The sequence below is a fragment of the Notothenia coriiceps genome, unplaced genomic scaffold, assembly GCF_000735185.1.
Source record: "Notothenia coriiceps isolate Sejong01 unplaced genomic scaffold, NC01 NC01_scaffold00023276, whole genome shotgun sequence".
Lineage (NCBI taxonomy): Eukaryota > Metazoa > Chordata > Actinopteri > Perciformes > Nototheniidae > Notothenia > Notothenia coriiceps.
In genome coordinates, this window is record NW_011355977.1 from 357,800 (window position 1) to 384,640 (window position 26,841).

Consider the following 26,841-nt stretch of genomic DNA (forward strand, 5'->3'; position numbering starts at 1 on the left):
TTTCAGAGAGCAGGTAAATCCTAAGACATGAGGCACATCCTATATAGAGTTAATCCACTGTTACAAGATAAAACAACATGTATAAACCATCTGTATGCACTGCATGTACACTGCACAACATCGTCACTTAATCGCAAGTAAGCTAATATGGGACAATACAATTGGATATGGAAATAAACAGGCGAGAAAGTAAAGAGACTGAGTGTTCTCTACAAAAAGCCCTTCAGAAAGCCTCATCCGCTCCTTGTTGTGGAATTGTTAGCTTCTCACAAGTACAGAATTAATCACCTGCCTGCCTTTTTGGTCTCTGCGCCAGGACCCGAGGACAGAGGTAATAAGACAAGCCCTTCAGGGACGCACTGCCGAGTATAAATATCAGCTGCTGTGCATATGTAAATCACTCCGAGATTTATTTATTTTTTAATTTCTTCCCAGAGGCTCAAGTGTGCTAATATCAAATAGCAAGCTTTTAGGGAGTGCGTAATGGCTGTTGGTGGGTGGTAGGGGAGCGGCGGACTCTGGAGCGTGCGCCAGTTCATGAGTAATTAAGGGGTGTTTTGCCGAGCATAAATAATGCTGTTTGTATTGGCCCTATGCAGGAGTGGAGCGCACAGAGAAGAGAGGAGGAGGCTTAGAGTGGGGGTGGAGGTGAGGTGGATGGTGGGGGTTGGTGTTGGACAGACATGAACAGCAGGGGTTAACCCCTCAACACATACACACACTCTCTCCTCACCACTCGGCACCTCTTAACGCAACACGCAGGCACCGAGAGGTTCATTTGTTAGTTCTATACCACTCGGCATTACTTAACGAACATTATTGTTCATGAGAAGCAGTGTGACGTGGGGAGAATTACTGTGTTTCTTTCCACTAACCTCCCTAATCGTTCTTTGATGAAATATATGTCATAACTGGAGTCCATACACAGTAATAAGCACTACAACATCAACGGTATCTCCAGTTTAGTTTGAATCTACCATTAATATACCCCATATTAATGGCACAAATATATAAATGATTATGATCATTATTTATCCTAAAAACACCCATGCTGTAACCCATTTTGTTTAATCTTTACACTGGTTACCCGTGCATTTTAAAGTGGACTTTTTGATTTCTATGGTTGATTATGAATTTGCCTTTGGGCCCCAAGCTTTAAAAAACCCAATCTAAGGAGGTCAGAATAGTCAGATATGTTTTATTCTTAAAAAGCTATTTTTGTTACCTACAATTGTTTTTGGACCTCTCTTGCTTCATTTTTTTGTATTGATGTCTTAGTGCTGTTGCTATTGTTTGAGTGCTTTATGAATAATATTCCATTATTATTTTTATTATCTAACTTCAGCACATCATCCTTGCATGTTACTTTCTTAAGTGGTGAGGATTGACGTCATATACAATTATACCATGTCAACTTTACAGTATTACCATGAAGCTCTGTAACAAATTCACCATTAAAAAAGGTAATCTGAACAGTGTGTACTGTGAGTCATGTCAGAGCAGGTGATTTTAACTGGGGTAGGAAATAGAGTTATTTCCTCACCCATTAGTAGAGGAGTCAGCGCACTAATGGTCAGAGAGTAACCCCTCCTCCCCGACACCACCACAGACACCAAAGCAGTCGGAGCCCTTTATAGATTCTCCCCTCTTGTCTTCTCTCGTCAACGTATTCACCTGCACTTAAAAATCCTCAGATATGTGCAGCTCCACTTGCCAAAGATATCACTCCAAGTATTGAGAGTTATCCACAGAAAGAGCATTTGGATTAACCAATTAAAATCCTCATCATAAATTAGAGCAAGTTTTACATGGAATTAAAACATTAGAAACACATTTATCATGCATATGATATATGTTTTCTTGTTAGCATGTATATGGTCAAAACACATCAAGTGCACTGTGCTACAAAGCTCTAGGGGAAATAAGCGATTCTAAACGGTGTTCTACTTTATGAAACCGTGATCCAATATTGCCTCTAACAAAGAGGGAATACATACCTTACCACCTCCTCCTCCTCCTCCTCCTCCTCCTCCTCACAGTTTTAGGTGCCACAAAGGACTATGATAGTGAAGGGAAACACACTCACAATATAGGCTTACAAGTTCCTCTGGGTACAATTATACCATATCTCTCTTGTAACAAGTGGCTTAGGTGAGGGGGACAAGAGGACAACCTCTTCAGTGAAACAATTTAGCCGTCATGACTGTGTGGCAGGACCCAGTCCTGTTTGGGAAGCAGGCTGATCCCCAGAGTCAGAGGATAATCGTGTCCAGCCCTGAGAACCAATAAATCAATCTGGTTTAACAACCACGTTTCAAAGACCTATATGTTAAGCTCCATCAACAATAAAATAATCATTGTTTGTTCCTTTAAAAAAAGCCTCTGTTATTTTTCACCATGTGACATCCACAAACACCAATTCAACAGGAGAAGCATCTAATCTGATTTTTTCTCTGTCTTTGAGTCCATTACAAATGATAAATGTGTTATTGCTGATGGTTCCACAGGACTGTTGTCGCTTCTTGATAAATACAAAAAAAAAAGCTTGAAGGCAGGTCAGAGAATATAAGTTTACTCCACTATCACTTCCATGGCCATGCACACAAAAGGCTTGTTTATTCATTAGACTCTTAATAAGCCGAGGTATCAGAGCAGACACATGCTGGGGTTGTTTGTGACTCACCAGGAGGTACTGTACAGCTAACAGGGACTGGCAGCACCTGTGCCCCCCCCCGCTCCTGCTGCCAGCACTGTGCTGCGGGGCCCAGGAGAGGCACATTAGCCGGGGCTGCGACTGGAGCTCCACCAGCCCGCTCATGCTGGGGAAATGTCAGCCGCAAAACCAGCCAGGTCCACTGAGCCCTGAGCCTGGCTCTGGCGCCCAGCATGACTCTGACATGATCATGGACGGCGGTTGTGACACATGTAAGCAATGACTCCACACAGCTATCTGATCAGCATTACACCACTGTCAGAAGGCTCTGACTACAGGAGCGTGATGAGAGCTGTGATAGGGCTGCCTCCCTCTCTGATATGGGTCAGACGTGGAGGTGGCCGGCCCACCTCCCTGAAAGAACGCTGCACTACGCACTTCCTTTTCACTGTCAACAGCATTGGATTGAAAGACTAAAGGAGTGAATAAATCTATGTTTTTGTAAAAAGTTCTATCAATCCATTATTTCTCACATGATGTATTTATTTTTAATGAACACACAAGGAGGATTTGAAATATACTAGGAGCAAAACAAGCATTATTTGTCATAAGCCTGTGTGTGCATCAGCCATCAATCATTGCCATCAGAATTGCCACAGTCTGCTGTCAGGGCCTATTACTGCTGAATTCATTTCCCTCAATTAATTCAAAATCTAACCCCTTGGCAGCCACCAATGTATGTTTTTTATATCCATCCACCCACCTATTTGTCAAAATGGACTCAGTGACAGTACAGTAATGCATTCATTATAAAAATGAGAAACAATAGTGCACACATATCATTAATTAGCCCAGCATTTAGAAACAACAAATATACAGCAACCACTTTCCTGAAAATACTGTGGTCTTAGACTACATACTTGGAAAGTGCTACAATAATCCATTGTTAAATATTTTTCCTTAAACCATTTAGATTTCAGAAAAGGGTAGCCTTCTGATAACAATGTTTGCTGACCTCCCCTCATCTTTGATGTAACCATTTTTTTTCTGATGACAATGAGCATATAAAGCCAAAGCCCACACACGAGATCCCATCAGTTAAGAAAAGACAAAGAAATGTCATCAGCAGTGTAATACTGTCTGATCATTTGTGTTATCTACCCCACACACACACACACACACACACACACACACACACACACACACACACACACACACACACACACACACACACAAACACACACACACAAATATACACTGAGGCAGAGACATTTATCTGCGTCATGTCCTCAGAAATCAATAACCAATCAAAGCAATCATTGCCTTTATAGTCCGTCGAACACACCGCAGCTATCACACACATGCCCAGGATGTCACATGCACACACACCCATGCTGCGACCCCAGATTACACACTCCATCTCACTTTCAGTTTAACCAGGCCCATTGAGGATTATAGATACATAATGCCATGTGTACAGATTAGGTATGACAATAAACTACTGATAGCCAAAGTAAGCCCTGCCTTCTCTGTGGCTATGTGCGGTACTGTATGTGTGTGTGTGTGTGTGTGTGTGTGTGTGTGTGTGTGTGTGTGTGTGTGTGTGTGTGTGTGTGTGTGTGTGCGCGCGTTAATACTGTAATGGCATGCATGAATAAACATAATGTGTAACAGAGCTGAATTGGAATGACGTCTCGGCACAGAGACACAGTGTGTGTTTGTTTTGTGTACGTGTGAGTGTGTGTGTAAGTGTGATCTGTTACAGAGCAGATCAGAAGGAGACCTCAGTTCCTGCATCACATCATTCTGCCAGAAGGCTTTTATACTTGCTCCCAGTCACCCGGCGCTACAGACGAATATGCGCGCACACGCAAAAAGAGTGTGAAGAGGGTTGGTGTGTCTCTTACTGTTGGCGTCAGTGTCGTCACTCTTGGGAGGGGTGTGTCCGGTGTATCCAACAGCAATCCTGACCATTCGCTCTGGATTTCTTATCTTCTTCAATCCTACAAAGAGGGGGAAAAAAGAGAAAAACACATTTAGGAGGCGCTGCAGACTTTGGTTTCCTCATCCTTCTCCTCTGAAGCTTGGAAACAAAACTCCAAGTGATATGCATGTGGGCTGATCCATTTTCATATCCACTAACTTGCCTCCATTGTGTCTCCTGATCGATTGGCCACAGTAGATGCACTGCCTCCATGTGTGTGACTAACTTGTACCAAGCTTTACTTTCTCTTCTCTCTCATCATTTCTCTGTTTCCCTGACCACTGTTGCTATGATACAAAGTAGACCAACCAGCACACAGGGAGATGGTTTTCCAGGCTATATGGTGGATGTTGTTCTCATGCCCACTGGTGTACTCTGCTGATCAGCGCCACACACATCTGCCAGGGGTGGGAAGCTGTACTGCTGTCTGCCCTGCCATGCATTTGGCTTCCATTCAGCACGGCTGAGCCTCGTAAATTATTACACCTTCTCTGCATATAACACAGAGGGGGGCAACGGACAGAAAACCCTCATACGGTGAATGTGTGAGACGGTTTGCGTGTTAGCATTTACAGAATGGGCAGGGGGATGGTTTTATATGTATGTGGTACAGTGCCTACTGATACCCATGGGCCATCTGTCTCATCTACAGTTCGAGTCTTTACACGCAATGGGACTCTCAACCCATGGCCTTCCCTTTGCCTCTGGCTGCACTCTGCATGCCTGCCTGCACGCTTCTCTGTATGTGTCTGCTTTTAAGAGCTGTACACCTGCATATGTGCTTCCCAAATGTTAAACACTACTTGTGTAGTTCAAGTTATCCAAAAATTGCCCTTTAAAGAAATCCTGCTCAGCATCGCTCTCTAATGGAGAGAGGTTAAAAGTGACTTTGTATCACTTTTCTGAGGAAGAGATCAGAGGAATAATTTAAGAATAGTCCTATAATAAAACTGTCTTCAGTGCTATATGTCATTTTAGCTGTTAGGGTATTGAAGAACTGCGTGTCATCCACAACACATTGAGCTGATGTGTTTTTTGAGGATGTGTGATATCTTCTTTGAACAGGCAAGACACAAAAAACAATGCTTACAACGGATTAAACGGTTTATAAACAAATGTCAAACACACAGGTAAGAAACAGAGATGTCATTAGAGTCGAGGTGGAGATGACATTGCTGATGGTGGTTTTGGTCACCTTAAATAATTAATGAAAGATTGAAAAACAGTCAGGAGGTTCTGAATGAAATGGTGGCTGTGTGTGAAAATAATGACCCATGAGAGTTTTGCAGGGGGACTAAAAATGTAAACTACATTCTTACGTGATATGACCTAAAACTGACACACACACACAGCTCACAACACCTCCCCCATCCCTAAATGCAGCCAGATTCTCACCTTCACTGCCTTGGCAACCATAAGCACACATCAAATGAACACAAACATAAACATACACGCCAACACTGGATAGTGACTAAATAAATGCACAGCTGGTCGGTGAGGTTGCTTGCATGTCAGGCAAGGAAATCTACGATTCAATGGTCTATTTTATGCCTTCAGAGACACACACATATACACACACACACACACACACACACACACACACACACACACACACACACACACACAAAGATAAACAACAAAATAGAAAAAGTACATAATTAATAAAAAGCACAAAGCGCAACTAGCCTTATCAGCGAGGCTACTGTATCTTATTAAACAACAGTTTTGTCTTGAAGAGGACAAGGAGACTTTCATGCCTAAAATGTAGTGTTTTAATTAATTAAGCGTGAACAAGATTTAACTTCAGGATATCATTTGAAAGTATAATTGCCCAGAAGGATTAAAATGAACTCTGTGGGCTGTATGTCACCCCACTGAGCTCCACATGTTGGGAAATGTCCAGTAATAAAGATTAATTTACATCTTTGAGTAGGAATCTCAATCTTGCTCAAAAGTTAAAAGAAGAAAAAGGGAAAAAATAATTTGCTATCAGATGCCACTTGACTAAAGTGTTCACCATGCAGAATTCACGATTACATTTTCCCGTGCATGATTCCAATCGCTTTAGTGGCTATGCAGGGAGCATTTCACCGTGTATATTAATTACACAGGGGCTTTGTCATGTGAGGGTCACAGCAGCCATGCTAGCTAAGCTGGGTCATATAAACTGGGAGCGCAGCTTTGTGAGCCTGCTGTGCACATCACGGCCTCAGTCAGGAAGCACAGAGCTGCAGAGATAGGTTGCTGGTGTGATTACCAGTTCAGTAATAAATACCAATTTCCCACCGGCCCCTGTAGAAGTCATGCGTCTAAGCAGCTCACAATAGGATTAAAATACGCCTATTAGACTGTGTTTATTACAGATTAGAAAGTTAGGACAGCCAATTATTCTGCCCACTTAAAGAACAAATCTGTAGTTTCTTGATTAAGTGAAAAAAGGTGAACATTTCACACCAGAAATGGAATGAACATTCTTAAAAATCTTCTTTTGAAAGCTCACCTATTGAGTTAATTACAGTAAGCACCACATGAAGCACTATTCTCCACTTTTGGAACTGTGAAACCAGTTTTTTAACAGATATATCGCTCTATAATTTCCTTCCCGTGCAGTGCCTTTGCCACAAGTCTTGGTTGACATGAGTTTATGTGACATTTGGGAGGAGGGATGTGCATGAGTCGTGGATGGTTAGACTTACAGCAGTGACTCAGCTGGTTGATGTGTGGGACATTTCTCACATCTCTTTAGGCAAACACACCAAACAGCTCCAAATAGCTCCTAACAACTCCTAGAACAGAATAAAAGGGAAGCTCCGGTTCATTCCAAGGGGTACACATGTTCAAATGTTATGTGTTTCATAAATTGTTTTGGAAAAAGAGCATCTAAAAGACATGCCAATATTTAAGAGGAGTAAGAGTTACCGAGAAAAATCTTTATAGTTTAGTGTTAAAGTGACAATAAAGTTTGATTCTTTCAATATCCAGCATAGCATTGTAACTTACATTATGACTTTTTTCTATCTTTAATAACACATGCTTGATTAAATATTAGGCAGCAGGTTGATTGGTCCTCATGTGATAAACACGTGTCAATACTTTTGGGTCTTAATGTAAAAAAGTACGACTTTTAACTGAGATTGAGTATGAATAATAATAATAGGGGCTACAAATATACCGCAAAAGGATATTTCCTCTGAATTGCATCCTAAACCCACACCTGCAGCAACTCTGTGTCCTTGAAATAATTACACTTGTCCTGTTATGGAGCCCATAATTCATCCTCATTGTTTTGAACTTTCCTATATGAAAGAAAAATCTCAACACACTCATTTTAATGTCCATAGAACATTTGTTGTTCGGTGGGATGCATGAATTAGGCCCCACTCAGTATGGAGAAGAGATTTCCAAATCCTGTGATGTGTCCTTTTGAGGCGTACCTAACAAGTTTCATTTCTGATTAGCTCAGCAGAAACTGTGATAGTTTACCTTGATAAATTAGAGGAGGCAAGATTTAATGAACGGAACATGGGGGTCATCTTTGTTTCTTGGGGTGATACAATAAGGAAAAAACAAACAGATTTTTCTTACTGCCACATGCCTCTCCTTAATAATCAGATTTCTCATCCTCCTCGTAATAGAGGGTGCACAGAATCTCATTACCTCCTCTAGCTGAGGGGAGAGAGGCAACACTTCTTCTTTGACTCCCTCAGTAAGCCGTGGAGGGGAGGGCAGGGGAGAAAGCATGGGACACACAGAGTTCTGCTTATTTGCACATACATCGACATGCCCTCACAGATATGTAAATGACTCGGGCAAAACCCAAATGCGAAAGTCTACACCATTAGTTTTCCACTTCATAATCTCCACATGGGGCCGTTAGAGGGATAATGTACCATACAATACATGGTTTACTTTTAATTAATAGGGAAAACGTATTTTGAAACGAATATTAAATCTAGATTAATGTGGAAAACCTCCCAGCTCTTTGTGAATGTACAGTAAGGTTCTGCTTCTTTCAAGAAAGAGGGAACACAGCAAAACAGTCCACTTGAGAAAAAAACTAAATTCAAGAGGCATGAAATTATTAAATGGAACAATGGAGGATCACAAGTTTATTTTCTACTAAATTAAAAGGGATAGCAGTTTCATCTTGTCACCACATAGACAAAGGCATGCAGGAATTGACTGAGCTGCTGTAAGAATGTATTTTATTGATGAAACAATTAATAAATTGATAAAATAATTGTCAACTGATAATGGAGTAATTGCGGTAATTTATTAAAGAACAAGACCAAGAGTAGACAGCCACACTAAGGCTAACAGGCTCACAGTGACAGAGTGAAGTTCACGTGCTGATGTTAATCAGTCGTAATGATAACACGTTGACCGTCTCAGTTTAGTGTGTTAGCATGCTCAAATGTGCTAATTAGCACTAAAGGCAAAGCACAGCTGTGAAAATGTCAATTGTTTTGCAGATATTTGAAACCAAACGTTGACTCTTAGAAAAAGAAAACCTTATGATTTATCCTCTGGAGAACATGAATGTATGAACTGCCACGATTTCAGATTTTTAAAACGGTGATAAAGTCCAAAATAATTTAAAATAGCCTTTTTATCATGATATCTATGCAATTTGAAAAAATCAAGATTAATAATGCTGTCAGTCAAAATCATCTTTCATTAAAAACAATGGTATAATAAAACAATTTGTTCTACCACTGCCCTAGAAAATGTCCCATTTTAATTTAAATATTTGCTTTCCTTTAAAAAACCTTTTGTAGTAAAACATATTTATTACAATATAAGCTCCTTAGACTTAGTTTCAAAGAAGTTGTATTTATTTCAGTTTAGAAATAAAAACATATTTTTAAGTATAACTCATGGCATCATCAGAGTCATTTTCCCCCCAAACTATTTATGAAAATTAAAACAGAAATGCCCGTGTACTTCCACTCTCACCACCTACTAACAAAGGCCCTACAGCGACATAGGTTCCAGACATCAGTCTCCTTCTGAAGTTTAAAAAAAGTCTGTTTTATCTCCTTTGATCATCCTTCCATCTGACACACCACAAAGTGAAAGCAGAAAGGACAGCCTCTCCACCACCCAGCGTGGCACAGTGCAGTATAACCCTCTGCAAGCTCTGCTCTCTGCAAATGCCAGACTTTATTGCCGGGTTGAGCCCTGGTTAGACCAATCTGCACTTCTTATATCCCCGTCCCCACTTCCTTTGTCATAAACCCGTCTTTCCAACATCAGAAACTCCCTTGATCAATACACTGCTCCGTCCCTCCTTTAACTCACAAGCACTCGTCAGCCAAGCCTTACAGCTGAAGGGGTGTTTGCTTACAAATCTGTCACTGACAGGGCTTCGCGAGCACTGAACAAGTAGCTCTTCTTTTCCAAGAACATGGGCTGTTCCCACTCCCCTAAGCAGGAGGTGACAAAGCATTTAGTAGCTCCTCTACAGTAAGTGACACATTTGGCTTCAGTTTGCATAAAGCACAACAATTAATGCAAGTTAATACTTAATTATGCTAATTTCATTTGAAACGGCCTGTGAGGTTCTAACAGGGTGGCTGGGTGTAGGATGCTGTGGCGACATGGGGTTGTTGTTTTCTCTGGTAATGCTCCCAGCACATTCACATGTCCTCTGGTGTTAGGGGCCCTTAATGAGGATGGAAGTTCAAACATGACATGCACTCGGCTCATAAAAATAATTGGGTAGGTTTTTTTATATCTGCCAAAAAACATACCGGAAAACAATGTGATTAATTTGCATGGATCCCCACCAAAATATAGACTTTAAAACACCATGACTGCTGTTTTAACACTACAGCAGTGGTGCAACCCGGACACTGAAGGTTTTCTAACACCCATTTTTGTTGCAAAACACAAAAACAATAAACTGCATATTGTATTGTAGTTTAATGGGAACAAATTAAAATAAAACTTGTGATATGCTTATTATGAATGAAATATGCTGAAATGACTAAGTTGACATAAATCAACGGGTTTACAATGGCTTGATGGCTGGTTCTAAAGAGGTTGTTGTTCGGGAGATTACACATAATACGATCTTTTAAATTACATAATCAGGGATTTTTCAAAAAATATGTAGTATGAGGGCAATACTGTGGCGCTGATCTTATAAGATGTATAAATTCTCTTGAGAACATGATGCCCGTATACAAGATGGCGCCGCGGACGTAAACAACAACGCGACGTCGGAGCTCCGTAAAAACAAAGCTGTCTATGCCGGCTGACGGTCTATATGTATTTTTGTTATATTTTTAGACTCATTATACTGTTTTTGACAAACATAAATATTGTTTTGTGGCATCAATTTAAAATGTTAAGGGGACATCTGCATTTTGGTATGAGGGCGCACACCAGAAGTAGGAGGGCGCATCGCCCGTTACGCGGTTTAGAAGAAACCCTGATAATGGTTTATAAACAATCTTTTTCTATCTATCTTATTGTATTTAAAAACCCAAACAGGACACCAAATGTTCATGTTAAACAAAGAACAGTTCAAATGGACTGGTTAATACACTTAAGCTCAATGATAAATTGCCTCTGAGATATTTTGCTGAGACATTGGATATGAAAGTCTTAGTATTTAGGTTGGCCCTGGGCCTGGTCATAGCTTTACACTCAACATCGTAATTCCCTTGAGGAACACAACAAAGCCATCTGTCTGGTGGGTAATGTACTGAACGAATGTGCTGTAATGAGATACAATGAAATCAAACCAAATTGTGTGGACAACTTAGTGTATCTAATTCTCTAATCTTTTAGCTGTAAGCAATTTTGAGGCTAATTTTATCAGATCTTTGTGTCAGAATAAATGTGTCTGTATTTCTGAGAAGTGTGCCATTTTATTAGTGTAATTCCCCAACCAGAAACCTGCAAAATGTGCACTTTTGATTTTACAGTTCCATAAAATGTCTCTAATTCTCTTTATTCTCTTGTGTTTAGGGTATTCAAGGAAAATGAACAAGACATGGTTCGCACTGTTATAGACTGTGGCAGCCGGAATATTTCACCTGACACGAGCTGAGCAAGTCGCATTGCACAACCAACCACAACTGGGCCATTAAATATATGTAAATGAAGAGAAACACAAGAGAGCTGGGTATAATAGCACGCACAAGGGAGAAATGGATCCTGGGTAGTGATTAATTTATTTGATGATGCCCCTAGTGAGGAATTTTGGGTCACAAATGAAGTGACAGGATGACAAATTACCATTTTAAGGAATTTACTGGGAATCATTAATGAACAATTGTCAAGTAGTTTACAGCAAGCAGAGGAACTGGAATATATGTAGATCTCTTTTCTTATCAAGAATATTTTTAAGAACATCCTTTGTTTTAAATAAAAAAAATGTTGTAAGAAATGAGACAGTAAATGTATTTAGTACAGAAAAAGGCATATTTCAATTGGTGTTAAGTGGGAGGTGTTTTAGTACAGTAGACAAAGAGCACGTTTCGTAATTTGAATAAATCCTTCTGTGATTGCACATTAAAAGTTTCTATCTACAAAAGCACTCTTATCAACAGGAAACTTTGTAATTTGACTTGTAGTCTTTCCAAATGCTGCATTAAACATCTAGTATTGCAGCTCGGTTACTGCTTCAAGTAATGTAAAAAAGAATTCACTGCAGATCAACACCTATAATGATGCTTTATAATTTCAAGCACATGTCTAATTAAGAAAAGGATTATGCAGAGTGATGTAAGGCATGGAATGTTCCTTATAGGAAGAAATACTGTATGCAGATTGCTTCTGGCATCCTTAAAACAGTTTGGCTTTGTCACTGACAGAATACATCAATTCATTAATTAAAATTAAACTCATGTGTAAAAGACAATATCATAGTTTATTTAAGTGTTAAAAGAGACAGATGCTCTTTCAAGAATCCCTGTCAAGCATGTCTGTCCTGTTCACTTTGCTGCCTTTAAATGGCTTTTAAAAGCCAGTGGTAAAAGAGAGCTGAGGTGACAGGAGGAATCTTCACTGCGTGTATTAATACGACAGATTCCCTGATTCCCCTCCTGGGCCCCTCTGGATGACCCAATGCTTCAGCGACTCGATGGTGCATTACAGTAGGTGTGACAAATATCTTTGGTTCAGAAGTGCTAGTGGTATGTTGGTTCATAGATGACATGTCACTGGGATGTCTTGAAGCACTCATAATTGCACTTTCCAAAAGGGAAGCAGTGTCCCAATTTGGCTCATTTGGCAATGATGTGTCCCTGAGAAGAGGCTTCTCTGTGTCTTATATCGTTATATTTGTTTTGTGTGGGGCTCACACCAGATGAGCAGATTTCTCTTTGATTAAAAAAACTCAAAAAAAGCATTGCATTTGAAATAGCAGCTATAGTTGTACAAAAAGATGCTGAAAATGCTAAATGTGTGCAAATGCCAAAAAGTGAAATGGGCTACTAAACAACTTCAATTCTAAGGTTTTTCTGTGAGAAATAATTTAAAGGTATTTGGCCTTGGCATTTGATCGGACCTGCCAATGTTATATGAAAAAAACAATGTGTACTGTAGTTAGCAAGAATCTCTGCAAACCAGCCATTCCCAATGACATTATAATTTAACTGTGGAACATTGTTTTGAGACATGCGTCAGCATATAAGAAGTGCTATGTGGGCTTGTTGATGTTCTCTGCATCCTAAGATTCACAGAGCTTTGATATAACTGGCACACCATGGAAATTGACATTGCTTCTCCACTCCATCTTTACATAGCATAGAGTTGCTGTATACTTTGAATGCCGTACATCAAATCTTTCTGTTCTGTTCTGGATGTAAGCCTTGGTTCCCAAACATTTTGTGGTAAAACTCCCTCTTAGTGGGACAGAAGAAATGGTACCGCTGCTTGTGTTTCAATTCACTGACCGCTGCAAACCAGGCAGAGATAGAACTATGTTAAAACCATCATAGGACAATATCAATAGCTACAATTGCCTGACAACTCTCTCCTACATATTTCCCGGATGCACTTCTCTTGATTTATGTTGCAGTACAAAGAAGCAGTGCCCCCATATACTTCACAACTTGGTGTTTCTACGATAGATCTGGGTTATTTTGCTCACAAGTTTCCTCTAGATTAATTACATGAATGATTACTTTGCTCAGAAAAGCTACACTCCTACTGAACATAAGTCCGGCAGTAACACAACAGCCTATCACAACTCACTGGTGCAGACAGAACCTATTTTTGCTCACTACGCAAGTATTGCATTCGAGGGAAACATGGAAATTGGATGCTGAAATTGAAAAGTCTTCTTTGAAGAGCTAGCTCTGCAGAAGAATTAACCATTTCTCTTGTTCTCTTTCAACAGCCTCAATACATAAACTGATTTATTGATTGTCTAATGTGGTGGTTTATCATTTGTCAAGAAGTTAGTTAAAACTCTGAAGAAAACAATAGATGGTTCTTTAAAATGTTTTGTATAATAATTGAGTTTTTTTTAGGGCTGTGTGGTGTTACCGATACTTGACGGACAGTTATTTAACTTACAAGCAAAACAAAAAAGAAGTTATTAGTATTTTAACTTCTTGCACATAATATGATGCTTTTAGGTTGAATTTCACAGAGCGCAGATATATACTGTAGTAGTGTAGTACTGTAGGCAGAAATTGTAGACAGAGAAAGATGACAAATGACCACAGAGGCAAACATAAAGCCTATATCTTATATCTATCTTTTAAAGGCATGTAGTCAATTTGGAATCTTAATCTCCACTGCAAAGCCTATTTTTTTTATTTTGTTTTAAACCGGTAAGACATGGATACTCTACCTCTGCATAACCCCTGACCAAACCTCTTTGGTGTCACGACTGAATGCATGAGTAACCTGGGTAATGTTCACACTCTGCATTGGATACACATTGCATGTACCATGAAAGTGACTATGAGCTTCTTTCCAGATTGTGCCCAATTTCATGCTGCTATACACACAGCATCAGCTGATCAGTTGTGGATAGTAACGGCAACTATATATAACTAAGCATTTTGAATTTTAAGTTATGCAGAGAGTTCTGTCAGTAAGACTCATATCACCAATATAAATGAATAAACACATTAAGGCAAAATTGTATACAGATAATCTGTGTTTTAAAGCTGGGACTGTCAATCTAAATATATAATGACAACCTACTGAGATCATCTCCGCAAGTAAATCAGGAAAAAGTGGATATTTCGTATCTTTTCTCCTCTCCTGCTCTGTGTGGCGAGAATAATAAGCTGAATGCAAGTGATGTGGCTGTGGTTTGATTAACCTCTGCTCCAAGCTGTTGCTTCACACAATATCATTGCCTATTGACCCGCAGATGCTCAGAGGTAGGGCCGGTGTAAAGGTCTGGAGATGTGGGACTTGCAGTGGTAACAGGCCCTGGCCTAATTGTCTGTTCTTTGTAAAGCTGAAGTTATTGGCAGCTGCCACTGTCTCAACCGTCCTAGCTCCAGCAAAACGAACCAGGGCCGGCTAATTGCAATGGCCTTTTCATCATCTCAAATCAAACGCTTTGATACAAGCCAGGAGGGGCAGTATCCTCTCAGACCATTAGTGAAGTACTGTAAGTATAGCTCAGACCTGGAAAGGCACATCCCCTACTGTACACCACTCCCAGGATGTTACGCACTCTCCCTCACAAGCTATGGGAGCATTTAGCACAAAGCCCCATTGACCTCCACTCTCTCTCCTTACCTGAATGCCATAACCCGATTTTACCAGTCATTTAAGGGGGTGGTTTTCAGGAAGGGCGGATAGCAGGGGTGTGATGGCGGTGTTCAGCGGTGCTGGGTTGTAAGGGAGGGCAACTGGTCCTCCTGACAAGAGATCAATACTGTCCTCAGAGTGGCTGGAGTCAAGCTGCTGGGTCTGACAGGGGGCCGTGTGGCGTAATTGGATCAAGGGGCGCAGCAAGTCGCCTGCCCCCCGCCCCCCCTTCAGTACTGTCACAGCTGTCACATGTCATCCCCCTGCACTGCTGTCACCCCAGGAGGCTAGTGGATCTCTCCCTCTCCCCTTCCCCTCGCACCCATGCAAATGTCCACTTAGCAGATGAATGCCGCCGATATTAGGCACATTCTTCATGCTTTTATGCAAAAGTAAAATCTATGTCATTTGAGAATTTCATGGAAATAAAGTCGCCATTTATTCAGAGCCGAAAGAGTGAAACCGACTGTAAAAAGTGAAAATGGTTTGGTTCAGCTTATTAAAAATGGAAAGAAAATAAGGCTTCGGAAAAACAAACAATGAGGGAGTTGAGGATTAGAGGAAATAACAAGAAACGCGTAGGAAATAAACTTTATAGATGACATACAGTAATGAAAAATCTCTCACCTCTATATTACCTCATATAACTCACCAGTAACACTTAATCCAAAACTATTGATTGACTGATGTGTGAGCTCGCTGAATGTCTGTAAATTGAACCACGCATTGTGAGGAGTAGGTTGTTTCCCAATAAATATTGTAGGTCCTTTGTTAGATATGACTCGTCGATAGATCCTCAAGCAGAAATGTACAAAAGAATCTCCAGTATCTTTATTCTAAAAAAAAAATGAACTGCATGATCACTTTAATCTGTCATTTTTCAGCACAGCACAAGGGAGATGATGATCGATTTCAATAGAGAAGACTCTGTGCTGTAACAAGACAATAATGGAGATAATGATTGTCTGCTGTTAATCTAGCCAGTGTGGATTCTAGCTGAAAGCCCTTTAAAAGCAGTGCTCTATTAAATTCCTGGAGGATATTGAGAATGTTTTGTCCACCATGACTAAAAAGCTTACTGAATCTAAGTGTTTGAAAGCTTCCGTAATTCTAACCATTTCATCAAAAGCAGCCTGAGCATATTTGGAATAATTGACATCATGTGTAAGACGCCGATATTTCCGAGTGCAGACATCACAGAGCTGGGTGGATTAAAGACTGGTTAAACATTAAACAGCAATCCATATGTAAATTTACAGCGCTAATTAGGAGATGCTGTCTGCGATGTTATCCTCCCAGAGACTCTCTGCCCTCAATTTTCACACACTTAATCAAATTAAAAGCTTAGAGACAGCATGATTATCGGATTATCATTGATACATGTACAATTCCTTTTAGTTTGGGCAAATAATGGGAGGATTCTCCTTCAATCTATCCGAAGGCTTAACTCACTGTTTGTTTTAGATGTGTATGGTTTGTGTCATGCATCCCATTTCAGATCCCATTTTCTGGAAACAAATCTAGTCATTCTTTTTTTTTTTAAACATACATTTACACAATGGCTTGATTTTAACAACAGATGTTCTAAATGCGCATTAAAGTCCCCTTTTTCTACAATTTTGTCTCGCATCATGAAGGGATTTATGTGGATATTGGTTATGGCACAGCTTTGATGGTGAGGCCCGGGAGTCATGGACCTCAGAGCTAGAGGGGAATTTCACACAGGCAGAACAAGTTTCCTACATGCACACGCTGTGAGGGTTAATACACTAAAAGAACATGCACAAGTGAACTCACAAACACACGGCTGAAGCTGAATCACTGTTTCGCTGCTCTGTGACAGCGGAGCCTCCTTCTGGGACTGCATGTTTCACCTTGGCAGTCTCAACGGTTCAGCGGGCCCAAGGATGTGGTTAACAAATCGGGAGAAAGCTCTCCAACTTCAGGGCGGTCACAGGCTTGTGCTAAGTGATCTGTATTCCCCGTGAATCTGCTGTTCCTTAACCCTGTGAAATTAAGAACACTTCCTGAATCTCGCCGCCAGACCTCTCACATAATACAACATTCAAAAAGCACCATGCATCAGTGTCCTTGTGTAATGTAAGAAGGAAGAACCAGGCCAGGTTAGAGCGAGGATTTATTTTATGAATTATTTGATGACCATCTACATTATACAGCAACTCCTACTTACTGTAACACAATATGCCAAATAAGGAGGACGTTTAATTTATGTTTTTTTTTTCTGTTTTTTATAATTTGGGAAGATTTTTACCACAGTAGGTATTCCACAAGGCTATACCCAAGTTTTGTCAAAGTGTTTTGTAGATATAATTTACCATATACCACCTGCTGTAAGACAGTTAACAGTGAAAAGAACAAGGCTCTCAGTGTATCGAGGAAAGTAAAGATTGGCAGGTGAAAGTGAGGCTTACAGGCTGACCTACACACAAGACCTCTTCATCCGTGACTCATAATCACTACTCTGGGGGAGTCACATGGTCTGCTAAAAGGCAGCCAAAGCCATTATGGGGGTGCTTAAAACTCCACTTAAAGATCACTTTATAGCCTATTACTTTAACTGTGGTTAGGTATTTACATGACACCTCCAGCAGCTTTTTGGATTGGTAATACATTTGCTTGTGGGTAGAGCATCTTATGTGACCGTCTGCTGTGACAGGAGTAGTCAACATCAGGGAAACGGCGTAGTGGTTTTCTGCTCGTCTGCTGAACATTCTGATGTTGCAATACAGACGTTTAAAGACCATATATTTGCAGATACATATGATACATTTATTTTTACAGGTCATTTTACAGATGACCTTCTTTATCACAAAGCCTGAAAAGCTACATATTTTATTTGGGGACATTTGAATGGTGGTATGAAATGCTGCTGCTGTTACAAGGCGTATTACATGACCAGGGTCCCGCAGCAGGGTAAGCTTGGATCAGTGGAGACAGCCCTTACCCTGGGGTCAACCGCGACCACACGACTACACCACTCTGACGTGACGTGGAGTCGGGGCGATGGTGTGTAAATAAAGGGAGAGAATTGCGAATCTTGTCATGGCAGCAGCGATCTGAGCAGCTTGGGCAAAGATGGTTGCCCGCAAACCTGACTGGGAGGTTGTTTGTGGCTCTGTGTGGAGGTGGCTGAGGAGGAGAATGACTAGCATCACTACGTCCCTCTCACAGCCTCCCTCTGGCCTGACAGCTCAGGAGCAGTTCAGCCGGCTGCTCGCTGCTGACATATGACTTAATCAACCACATATGCACTAATGAATGGCCATATGAAAACAATTAAAGCTATCAGAGTGGTTATGGAAGGTATTCAGCTGTTAACGATTCAAGTTTCCCTAAGCTGCTTAGTCATATCTGAGAAGGTATGATTATATACATGTGTGCAGTCGTTGACTCTGGACACTTTAAACTTCCAATTATGAATGTTCTTTTTCCCTCCACTTTAAATGTATGGTAGATAATAACACTAAATAAAAGGCAATTATCAGGCCTTTCGGAAAATTAAGCTACAGATTGATAACATTTATTATTTTGCTTCAATATTTCAATATCCTGCTCTGTGTGAACCCCTTGCATTGTGCAAATGTCTCCTCAACAAAGGATTACAATCAATTAAACATTTATGGAAATGGCATCGCATCCTGTAACGCTGGGCTATTTCCCCTGACATTTTGCACCTATTATATTTTCAGACATTTGATGATGTTCCTGACTCATACAGGACATTTTGATAAACACTGACACGCACTAGACTTTGACAAGGTAACCAATTGCATGTCTCTATTTTAGGCAGCATCTTGTGTTTCCCGACAGTTGGATAATTACAATGAGAAAATCTTTGAAGTTTGTCAGAATCTGTGAGAAATGTCATTTACTAACAAATCATGGGCTAATCACAGATGAACTACAATCATTACCTATTTAAGTTTCTTTAGAAGCGAAGCCATTGTTTATAACTTTGGGACAATAAAGCTTGTAGTGTGTCAAATGCATTTGCCCTAGATAAGCAAGTTATTCGTATTGTTAGGTTTGTACCTAAAATAATATAAACGAAAGCTAAAATGAAAACAAAAATGTATATTTTTGCTGTAAAAATGCTTAAGTGAGATTATATGTTTTTGCTTCTTGAATTTCCAATGTTATTTCTTATTCTTTCAAACTGCAGCTTAAAATATGCAAACCGAGTAAACAATAAATGTGAATTTGTGTAGGGAAAATGTCCATGGGTTAAAGTGGCAAAGATTTATATCCTCTGCTTATCATTCATATCTGTGTTTATGCATAATACCATTTTCCATTATACAGTATGACTCAGTTTAATCAACAGGGTTTACTTGGAGCAGACTGCCTTTCTGACAGAGTTTGTCTAATATGAGTGAGGCCATGGGGAGAGGTTGGCAATGTTTGCCAGTGGGTTTGCTCATAGATGAGACTGTGATGAACATCTCACCTCTCCATATGCAGCTGGTTTTAATTCACACTGAAAACTAACTCAGTTGCCACTCAAAGCTTTTTCATTTTTGAATATTTCACAAAGAGTTGATTTTGACTATTTACCATACAGTGTTAGTAAAACGTCTAACCTATGAATTACTATAAAAGTTTATTTTATTGCCTTTGAATAGAAATACCGAGCAGATAGTACTCAGATGCATTTATTCTACATTTCCTTTCAGTACAGTGCATGTATTTCAGGAGTAAACCTTGAAGTGTTGTTTGCATTTATATTCACAATAGGTATATAATTCATGCTGTTATTCAGAGTTTGGATAAACAGCATGGTTCATTCCATCTTAATTCTCTATTCAACTGGCATATCATGGAAATTTCAACAGTCATAGTGGATTAACCTTGTGTGCTTACTACGGGCCCCTCTTTGATACATTTACATGCATCCTGATCCAAACTCGGTTTGGCAAATTATTTCATTTCCATTTTTTTATCACCTTCTTGACCTTCCTCTTGCAAAATAATCACAACTGTAATGTTGGAATATTTAGTCATAGTAATTATATAAATGATGAATCCCTGGAGGTGGGAATATTCTCAGTGGACCATGTGCGTAGAGCATTTCCTATCCAACAATATGGAACAGGCTTCCACAGTGTTTTAGACAAATCAAACTGGAAGGTCATATTAGGTTAAATCGGTATTTTCACCTGCCACTGTAATGAAATGAATTGTTTGTTGCAATGCTAAAGTGTGAAAATATCCTAACTACTGTACATGAAGATGTTTTTTCTTATTGCAATCAACATTTCTATTGACTTTAAATCATTAGGAATGATTGAATTGATTATTATCTCCTTGTTTTTGGCTCTGTTCCTCTGTTTGCCTATCTGTCAGCAGGATTACGCAAAAACGGATAGCCTATTTTTTGCGAAACTTGGTGAAGGGGTGTAGTGTTCAATTTGAAGATAGGTGAATTTGTGCTGTCCCGTCTGGGAGAATTCTTGATATATTGTTTAAACTCCCTGCAATATAATAAAACACATCTTTATAAAATCCATAGTCTCTTAACGGCTTTATTGTTGCTCTATTTGATAAAGTACAAAATCATTGTTGGAATGACTTTATTTGGGTAAAAGTCCATTAAACCAAAGCTTTTACTATGATGTGATTTATTAATTTTTTGACCCCCCCCCCCCATCCAAGCCTTACATTTTGGAATAAAACTTATTAGTATGATCAATGCTTCTTTATGGTAAACATTATATCACAATTAGTGCTAAGGTACCTTTAGAACCTTACTGTATTAAGGCTAAACTGTTTGGTTGGTTTTGCTTGGCTCACAAAGAGCTACGATGTCCTTTCTGTATCCCTGACACTATCAAGTATCACTTTTTTCCATGACGTGGTTTGTCCTCTAAAGCAAAGTTGCTGTTGAGGGATGAGTGAGCACGTAATAAAGCAGTGCTTGTGATAGTGCTTTACATTGGACTCTATTCACACTACTTTAAAAAAAATTAGTGATGGTATCCCCAGGTGTAGTGCACAATATACACCTGTGATTACAATATCCATATGCACTATGGGACCAGCGGTATGTAGAGGAAGATAGGAATCCTCCATACAAATATGAAAATCAACAGTGTTCCCCTATTCCATATATAATCAGTGGGCCCACTGCGGGAAGAGATATCAGCCTAGCTTTCCATTTGCTGATAGTGGCATGCAGCGGCATTAAGAATTCACCCTGAATGTGCCAGGGAGATAACTGAACATGTTGGGTGTCTACGGGAGATATATTTACACAAAACAGGGAGCAGACAGGGTAGATCTAATTGACTAGGTAGCAGTTTGCCGAGGTTGGTACGGCAGGTCTCAGAGTCGAGTGGATGAGGGGCTTACAGAGAGGCCGTCGGAGAGCAAAAGATTAGTGCTGACGTCTCTGCCACATCAATTACAACCCGCTGCTTGGCCGGGGAGAAATCCCCACCACTGTCTCTTCAAGGCCACCATGCACAAACTGGGAGTGTCAGAGGTCATCCAGGGGAGGAAGCGCAAGGCCTCGGCCCTCCCAGTGGGAGTCGCTCCTGTGGGCTGGTGGTTCAGAGTCCCCTGTGGAGGGAGGTGCCACAGAGAGTTTCACAGCAAACACCAGACCTGTCATTCACCAGAGCCACATGGTCCAACACAGCAGGAGGGAAGAGGCAGGGATGAACAATATAGCTCAGGCTGTGCTATTTTTCATTCTATGTCACACACCCATGCGATACCATGGAAACAATGTTTTCATAGCATGTTATTTTACATTTGCATTAATTTCTGGATCACAAATCCGTATTATGTTTAAGCTAATTTAATAGTAAAAAGTGTTGGACAAGCTCTATTTGTTCTGAAAGACGTAATTTTGAATCTAGATGAAGTGTTTGTTTGATAAAAATAGTTGATAGATAATGAAAGTTCAGTGGCTCAATAAACAATTACATATAGCAAGCACTACAATTAAATATGTGCAGTATATCATTTTTGCCAAAACACCCACCCTTTTTAAAAAACATTGCAAGTATCACAGACTTTCTTCTGCTATTGTTAGGTCACACAATATGTAGTGATATGTTTAATCTACACTGCTGTTGAACCCAAACAACCTCTAATTCCGAAGACTGCTGACTCCAAAACATATCCGAGTCGCTAACACAAACACAATGTTTCGGTGTGTCGGCCACCGGGCCAGAGCGGCATGAAGCCATCACACAGAGTTAGCCTGCCTACACTGTCTGCCTGTTATTGTTGGACCAGTCAGAACCCCCACCCCAATGCATCCAGATCTGCATCCCTGTCGGTGGGGGGCTGACACCAGGCATTAGGCGGTGGGGCCTCTGATAGCACCAACACCCTCACTCTCGGCCTGAACCCCTACCATGAACCTTCAGCACAAGGCAGAGCGCTGCTACGGCTAGGGATGAAACAATATGCACAGACATCTTTGCAGCTTGTATTTTAGCTGTAGTGTCAACAGAGGATAGTTTCTACTATCATAAATGGTTATTTATATTCTTTAATTGCTACTTTAATCAGAATCAAATGGATTATCTTTTTTTCTATAACAAAAACAGTCAGTCATTTATGTACATAAGCCAGGATAGAAGCAAATAATATTGATGCTGCATGAAGAACAACCCTTTAGTTGCTTTAACAACTATAAAACAGGACTTCAGAGACTCAGAGAATGGGATCATAATCCCATTAACTTTAATTAGATGTATGTGATGCTCACCTTTCTTCTGTGACAACAAATTAATGATAAGCCAGAGGGAATTAAAACAGTGGTAAGTGAAACCCTTTTCTTCCCCCCAAGGCTCTCCACTGGGTCCCAGCCTCACCTTAAAAGCTCATGAGAATTTAGATCAAACCCCTCCTGCGTAGAGCTGAGTGAGACCAGCCATAAATTGCTAATAGACTAAATGAAACGAGGTAGGAGGCTCCTGCTCTGCAGCAATTACCCCTTAGATGTAGTCATTCATATCCCTGCATGTCTCGTTTCATCAGGGCCACACCGGCATTTTTCCGGCTGTCTTTGTTGCGCTGCTCTTGGTTGGTTGGACTGACCATGGTACCCAGATGCAGGGGAGCATTTGAAACAACAAAGTGCCGTTTGACTGGCTGGACGCTCACAAGAATGCCACCTCTTCCTGCCTTTCATGTAGCATGGGTTTTTATAATCAATTATTAATCAAAGTAGTGTTTTGAAATTCAAACTCAAAGACTTGTCTGCCACACTTGAGTATCTTCCTGTGTTTTGTATTTGCTTGGTTGCCTTTTCATGGCTTTTATTATGATGTCTTTTTACGGTCAGCTGCAATTATAATAGGCACATCTTTATGAAAGGGGTAGGTTCTATTTGGGGAGGGGGGGATTTATTCTAGAAGAAAAAGACATATTATGACAATGATTTACTTATCCTTAAATGAATCCAATAGGATTTTAAACAAATGTTTGCTCTATAATAATGATGGTATATCTATACTACATTTTGTTACATTTACATAGGTGTATATTTGGCCAGAAATATTTACCTCTTCAAATATAAGTGAAACATACTTTATTTTTATATTATTCAACTCTGTACCTGATGTGCCATCATTGAAATATTACTTTTTGGTGGGATAAAGTTATGAGCTTCAATACAATTTAAATACATCAACAATGGGGCACGATGTTGTGTGAGTGATGTAAAAAAAAAAGCTGTATATACAGTGTTTCCCCTAGGATGGAGCCATAGCAGCGGTGCTAAGGCACGTGGACCCAGCATAATGTGAGCGTGGAGCGTGTGGAATTTTTTAGTGTGTGCGTGTGCGAAGTGCGCCCCGCCAATTTGTTTCTATGTGTCTGCCAGCACAAGAGAGGCTCTAGAGGCCTAGTACCAGGGCCGGCTCTAGCCAATTTGCTGCCCTAGGCGAGATTTTAGGCGAGATTTTATACATAAAGAATAAATGAATACGTCAAAATGGCTTCAAATGTTTTCAGTATTGTATGAACTTGTTTTAATTGGGGGGTGGACGTCACATCCTCTAGGGTGTGACCTCCGCTGCGCTGCGTCGCCGCTATTTGTATATAGGCGAAACACTGATATACTGTAGGGCAGTGGTTCTCAAAGTGGGGGGCGCAGAGGCATGACAGGGGGGGGGCGCGAGAGACCAGGAGGAAAAATGGTTATTAAAATATTTTTTAAAAGAATAAAAATCATGTTTTGAAAAATTATTGATTCGAAAATAATATGATACAGTACAGTACTATTACGTCTGGGTCTCTGTGTTTCATTAAAGCTCGGCTCTGTGTGTGTGTGTGGGAACGAGCCATTTTGTGTGTGTGCGCGAGAGAGAGCGCACCGGTACCGGAGATCGTTGTTTTTAGCTTCTGGTACTAGCGAGCTACGCTAACGGATATAAGGAGTTTTTTCAACAGCAAAGGGGAGGAGAGTCCTCTCCTGTCAGACTGAGAGACTCAGTGAGCTAAAGGACTCTCTCAGTGTTATCTCAGTGGGTCTCAAACGTTTTGGTCACCATTAATGTAAACAATTAAATTGTTTACATTAATGGTGACCAAAACGTTTGAGACCCACTGAGATAACACTGAGAGAGTCCTTTAGCTCACTGAGTCTCTCAGTCTGACAGGAGAGGNGTGTGCCTTGGCAGTCTCAGCTATGGATACATCTCTCAACACCCATATGAAGCAGAACTGTGAACAGATTTACTATTTCTTTATGGATATTTTACAAATCACTCCCTTTTAAACTTTATTCTTTTTTTACTGTCATATAGTATTTCATACCTGTTTTTCATTTATTCTCTTGCTTTTTTATAACTATAATGATCATATAAACGTGTGCCTCGGAAATAATTGTTTACATTAATGGTGACCAAAGCGTTTGAGACCCACTGAGATAACACTGAGAGAGTCCTTTAGCTCACTGAGGCTCTCGGTCTGACAGGAGAGGACTCTCCTCCACTTTGTTGTTGAAAAAACTCCTTATATCCGTTAGCGTAGCTCGCTAGCGCCCCCCCTGGCATGCCTCTGCACCCCCCAGGATGGGCGCGCCCCCCACTTTGAGAACCACTGCTGTAAATTAACCTGTGTAAAAGTTTCTAGAATAAATTTAATTTTTTTGGTGTAAGAAACATGTATCATTTTTTTACCCTGCCCCTCAAAGAATTGGAATTGAGAACCGTTAAGAACCGGAATCGAAAAGTAGAATGAAATCGGAATCAGAATTGTGGAAATTCAAACGATACCCAACCCTAATCATGTATGTGTTGCTTCTTTTGAGCTTGTTTTCATAGACCTGGTTGCTTATTTCTCTCAAATCTGGCAACAGAGTGGGCAGGGCGCAGTGTCTAAAAGTCAGAACAGTGAAAAGGCCCAAAAAATAACAGCCAAGATAGCTGAATTCATCGCGTTGGATGACCAGCCGTTATCTGTTACCTTTTTTTTCTCTTAATGCATTACATAAAGATCGGATCGGGAAAAATCGGTATCGGCAGATTGTCAAAATCAAATGATCGGAATCGGATCGGGAGCAAAAAAAGGTGAGAGGGACATCCCTATACAAAATCATTAAATATTTAAGATAAAAACAAAAGCACTCACTCTGCACAAAGGCCCATTTCAGAATCATGAATGTACATATAATTGATTCATATAATTTCATTGTAAAATGGACATGACAGTAAACTTGTACATTTACTCAAGTTCTGTACTTAAATACAATTTTGAGGTATTTGTACTTTACTTGAGTATTTCAATGTTATGTTACTTTGTACTTCACTACAGTTCAGAGGTAAATGGTGTACTTTTACTCCACTACATGTATTTAATACCTTTAGTTACTTTACAGATTTGGATTAATGATGAGAAATATAATCAAGTGTTAAATCAGACTTTAGTTCCACCTGGAGTAAAGTCACAAGCTACCCTGCACTCAGGGGCGGACTGGGGGGAAAAAGTGGCCCGGGGATTAATTTACAGACAGGCCCACTTAATGCGCGGCGTGTATCGGCCGGCCGGCGACGAAAGTATGTTACTTAACAAAAAACCCTATGTTATTTTGGACAATTATTCATATAGTAATCACATTACCTGAGCCCTTGAGTTGCCTAGAGCAAAATAGTTACAGCATATAGTTAGTGATTTTAACGTTAACAGATCATTGATGCAATAACATTTTGACCCAATTTGCCTGACTTGACACATGGAATAAAACATGGGCGTAGGAAGCAATGTGGGTGAGACCATTAAAACAGGGGGTGTGGGCAGGTGGTGGACCTCACCTCCTCTAGGGGGGTCCGGGGGCAAGCTCCCCCGGGAAGATTTATTTTTAAATGTTGAAATTAAATGCATCAATCTGGTGCACTTTGAGAGCAAAATTAGGGACTAAATCTATGGATACATCTCTCAACACCCATATGAAACAGAACTGTAAACAGATTTACTTTTTCTTCCAACATTT

General features: G+C 40.2%; 1 protein-coding gene across 1 annotated transcript in view; it reads right to left on the minus strand.

Moving 5' to 3' along the window:
- Positions 1-4,489: 4,489 nt before the first annotated feature.
- Positions 4,490-26,841, minus strand: part of itpr2 (inositol 1,4,5-trisphosphate receptor, type 2) — a 94,076-nt gene continuing 71,724 nt past the window's right edge. Inside the window, exons 49-50 of the mRNA XM_010781523.1 lie at positions 21,860-21,950; positions 4,490-4,656 (exon numbers count right to left, since the gene is read on the minus strand). Coding sequence (XP_010779825.1) covers positions 4,490-4,656; positions 21,860-21,950 — 258 coding nt within the window. The remainder of the gene's footprint in view (positions 4,657-21,859; positions 21,951-26,841) is intronic.